Source organism: Sinocyclocheilus rhinocerous, unplaced genomic scaffold (assembly GCF_001515625.1).
Source record: "Sinocyclocheilus rhinocerous isolate Xijiao unplaced genomic scaffold, SAMN03320098_v1.1 scaffold899, whole genome shotgun sequence".
Taxonomy (NCBI): Eukaryota; Metazoa; Chordata; class Actinopteri; order Cypriniformes; family Cyprinidae; genus Sinocyclocheilus; species Sinocyclocheilus rhinocerous.
This window is the reverse complement of record NW_015653460.1, coordinates 86,322-88,006: the sequence shown is the minus strand read 5'-3', so window position 1 is coordinate 88,006 and position 1,685 is coordinate 86,322. Positions and strand designations below refer to the sequence as shown.

At 37.3% G+C, this 1,685-nt stretch overlaps 1 protein-coding gene across 1 annotated transcript in view; it reads left to right on the top strand.

Annotated features, from left to right (window-relative positions):
- The window catches only part of cav4a (caveolin 4a), a 4,254-nt gene extending 2,841 nt beyond the window's left edge, over positions 1–1,413 (top strand). The window contains exon 3 of the mRNA XM_016521981.1: positions 1,011–1,413. Coding sequence (XP_016377467.1) covers positions 1,011–1,161 — 151 coding nt within the window. The 3' untranslated portion in view covers positions 1,162–1,413. The remainder of the gene's footprint in view (positions 1–1,010) is intronic.
- Positions 1,414–1,685: the final 272 nt, after the last annotated feature.

Here is a 1,685-nt window from a genome sequence, read left to right as displayed (position 1 = left end):
CGGCAACAATACTACAGCGAGAATCAAAGTTACGCCTTCTTTCTTTGCGTGAACATTTGGCCGGCGTTATGTAAATCTTCCCACATCGTGACGTAGACATGTGGGGGCGTGTTTAAACAAGGCGTTTTAGGAGGGTGTGGACGAGTCTTAACTTTTATAAAGAATATCTCTTTGGGTTTGAGACTTTAGGCTTTGCAACTTTAGGGATCTTATCTATGCAAGAACAGCTTATAACACTCCAAAGAGAAAGGAAAACTTGAAATCGCATCACATGACCCCTTTATTGCTGTTATCCAAAGTGACTTAGATTGCATTGATGGTATACATTTTTATTAGTTTATGCATTTCCTGGGAATCAAAGCCATGACCCTGGCATTTTTAGTAGTAGTTAAAAAGTAGACATTTTTATGGAAGCCCATTTCCACCACTGAATAAAAAATAAAAAGAAGGTAATTGTGACTTTTCATCTCACAATTCTGACTTTTTTCTCGAAATTGCGAGTTTATAACTCACAGTTCTGACTTTCTTCCTCAGAATTGCATGATATAAACCCAGAATTGTGAGAAATAAAGGCAGAATTGCGAGATATAAACACAATTCTGAGAACATATCAGCCTTTTTTCCCCCTTAAATGACTATTTTCTCGCAATTGCGCGTTTATATCCCGCTATTCTGACTTTATAACTCGCATTTGTGAGTTTACATCACACAATTCTGACTTTATAACTAGCAATTCTGAGAGAAAAATCAGAATAGCGAGAAAAAAAGTCAAAATTGTGAGATATAAACCTCGCAATTAGGCTACAAGAAAAAAGTCAGAATTGCGATACAAACTCGAGTTTATATCAAGCAATTCTGACTTTGTAACTGGCAATTGCGGGTTTATATCATGCAATTCTGAGAAAAAAGTCAAAATTGCGTGTTTGTATGACGCTTCCATAAATGTTTGTAAGATTTATTTACTTAAATTTAACAAAAATGCTAAGCTTTCACCTTTTTCTCGGTTTCAGGTTCTTTACGCCATGTGTGCAGGTTGTCTTGATAAACACCGGGTGGTTGCAAACTTTATGGAGCAGCATTTTAGACATAATAATCCTACCGTTCTTCCAAAGTGTAGCCAAGTGCTGCAGTGGGATTAGTGTCATTCTCACACGGGAATGAGAAACATTCACTGGAATCTTTTGAAACGATTCAAATTGAAATTCACATTGAACTTTTGGGCAGATGTGTGGCCATCTGACTCCTGGTGCATGTCAAGGGGGACCATGCCCAAATGCTAAGCGTAATGAATGTCAACTCACTGCCAAAGACTGAGAGGAAGCGGATATTTGGAAATGCATGAAGTTTGCTTCCGTATGAAAGTATTTTTATAGGGACAGTGCACCCAAAAATGATGATTCTGTCACTGTTTACTCACCCTCTTGTTGTTCAAAACCCTTGTGATTTTCTTTCTTCTGCATGTGGAACACAAATGTGCACCACTTTTACAGTGCTTTTTATATCTCCTTTTATGTTCAATGTAAGAAATACCATCTTACAGGTTTGCAATGACACGAGGGTGAGTAAATAATGATGATTTTCAAAGAACTAACCCTGTGTGTTTTGTACAGGCGTTGTCAATGTTTTCTTTTTGTCGATTAATTTCTTAATTTCTCACTGAAAGTGCCATAAAATGTGTCTGCAGC